The 1,766-nt window shown below is 42.2% G+C and overlaps 1 protein-coding gene across 1 annotated transcript; it reads left to right on the forward strand.

The window, feature by feature from the left end:
* Positions 1-1,053: 1,053 nt before the first annotated feature.
* Positions 1,054-1,766, forward strand: LOC138956750 (uncharacterized; the record flags this gene model as incomplete). Its single annotated transcript, XM_070328022.1, has 1 exon — positions 1,054-1,766. A coding segment is annotated over one exon (282 nt), but the record flags the coding sequence as incomplete, so codon positions are not given.

Here is a 1,766-nt window from a genome sequence, read left to right on the forward strand (position 1 = left end):
AATCTTCGACGAAGCCCGGACTTCGGTATTGCATTTCAGCTTGGTGGCTTAAAAATTAATTAATGACTTTGATCATTAAAAATCTGAAAATTGTAAAAAAAAAAAAAATTTATAAAACGATCCAAATTTACGTTCATCTTATTCTCCATCATTTGCTGATTCCAAAAACATATAAATATGTTATATTCGGATTAAAAACAAGCTCTGAAAATTAAATATATAAAAATTATTATCAAAATTAAATTGTCGAAATCAATTTAAAAACACTTTCATCTTATTCCTTGTCGGTTCCTGATTCTAAAAACATATAGATATGATATGTTTGGATTAAAAACACGCTCAGAAAGTTAAAACAAAGAGAGGTACAGAAACGCGTGCTATCCTTCTTAGCGCAACTACTACCCCGCTCTTCTTGTCAATTTCACTGCCTTTGCCATGAGCGGTGGACTGACGATGCTACGAGTATACGGTCTTGCTGAAAAATGGCATTGCGTTCAGTTTCATTCTGTGAGTTCGACAGCTACTTGACTAAATATTGTATTTTCGCCTTACGCGACTTGTTTATGTTTTGTCCGAATACATTTTGAAACATTTAATTCAGTTGTGTGTCGTATGAGAGACACTAATTCGAACAGGAACGTATGACTTTTAATCTGCTCAAACCTGACGCGTTTTAATTTTTTAACCGTACTGAATGTTACAAATTGCTTTGACTTTGACAATCCATTTTCTACTTGACGCCCCAAACCATGAGAACTGGTTTGGGTTTTGTGTGTGCCATCCAGCTCTTTATAGGAATGAAACCTAGTGAAAGTGACGAAAAACCTATTTGTCTCACCTGATCCATGCTTCTACATTTTGCATTCATAACAATGATCATCATCATCATCATCATCATCATCATCATCATCATCATCATCATCATCATCATCATCATCATCATCATCATCATCATCATCAATACCACTCTCACCGCAAAAACCACCACCTTTTGAGAAAAAACCCGAAAACACAGCAAAAAAATGATGTTGAACTTGTCTCCCCTTGTTTCAGAATATGACGTTGGTTGCCCTGGCTCTCCACCTGGTGGCGCTGCTGCTGTGCCTGTGTCACGTGACCGCCCTCCCACCAGGCGTGGAGTGCGACCCCCGTGAGATGCAGTCCTCGTGTCTGCTGGGCTGCCTCAACTGCTGGAACACGTACGGCGTGGAGGTGTATGATATGGCGGCCTGCTGTCGGCGCTGCCGCTTAACCAACGCCTACCTCATCGACAACGGACCCTCCAGCTGCTCCATCGAGCACGTCAGAAGCAGCTGGTTGAAGCGCTTCGGCTAAACCTGGTTGACTGTTGTGCGAAGAGGTGACTGTTCAGCTTGACCCGGCTGGTGAAGCGGTTCGGATACACTCGACTATCTGGTGTTGAAGAAATAACTCATGACGGTTCGGCTAGACCTGGCTGAAGGGTAGTAGTTAGGCTAAAACAATAACTAATTCGGAAAATTTGGCTGAAGCGATTCGACTTAAGGTGGTCTTTTATTGAGCCTGAAGTAGACTTGTTCTTTACCGAAAACTCAGTGCTAAAGCTTCGTGCGGCCAGCTTCGCGAGGTATATTTCGCGTAGTCGACTTCGCCCAGTTCAGGACAGGAGCGGTTCAGCTAAAACTCTCTGAAGCGGCTCCGCTAAAAGCAGCTGAATTGGTTCATTTAAAACTGGCTGAAGCGGTTCTGCTATTTTCGGCTGAAGCGGTTCGGTTAAAAAAAAAGGC

This window comes from Littorina saxatilis, unplaced genomic scaffold (assembly GCF_037325665.1).
Source record: "Littorina saxatilis isolate snail1 unplaced genomic scaffold, US_GU_Lsax_2.0 scaffold_3648, whole genome shotgun sequence".
NCBI lineage: Eukaryota > Metazoa > Mollusca > Gastropoda > Littorinimorpha > Littorinidae > Littorina > Littorina saxatilis.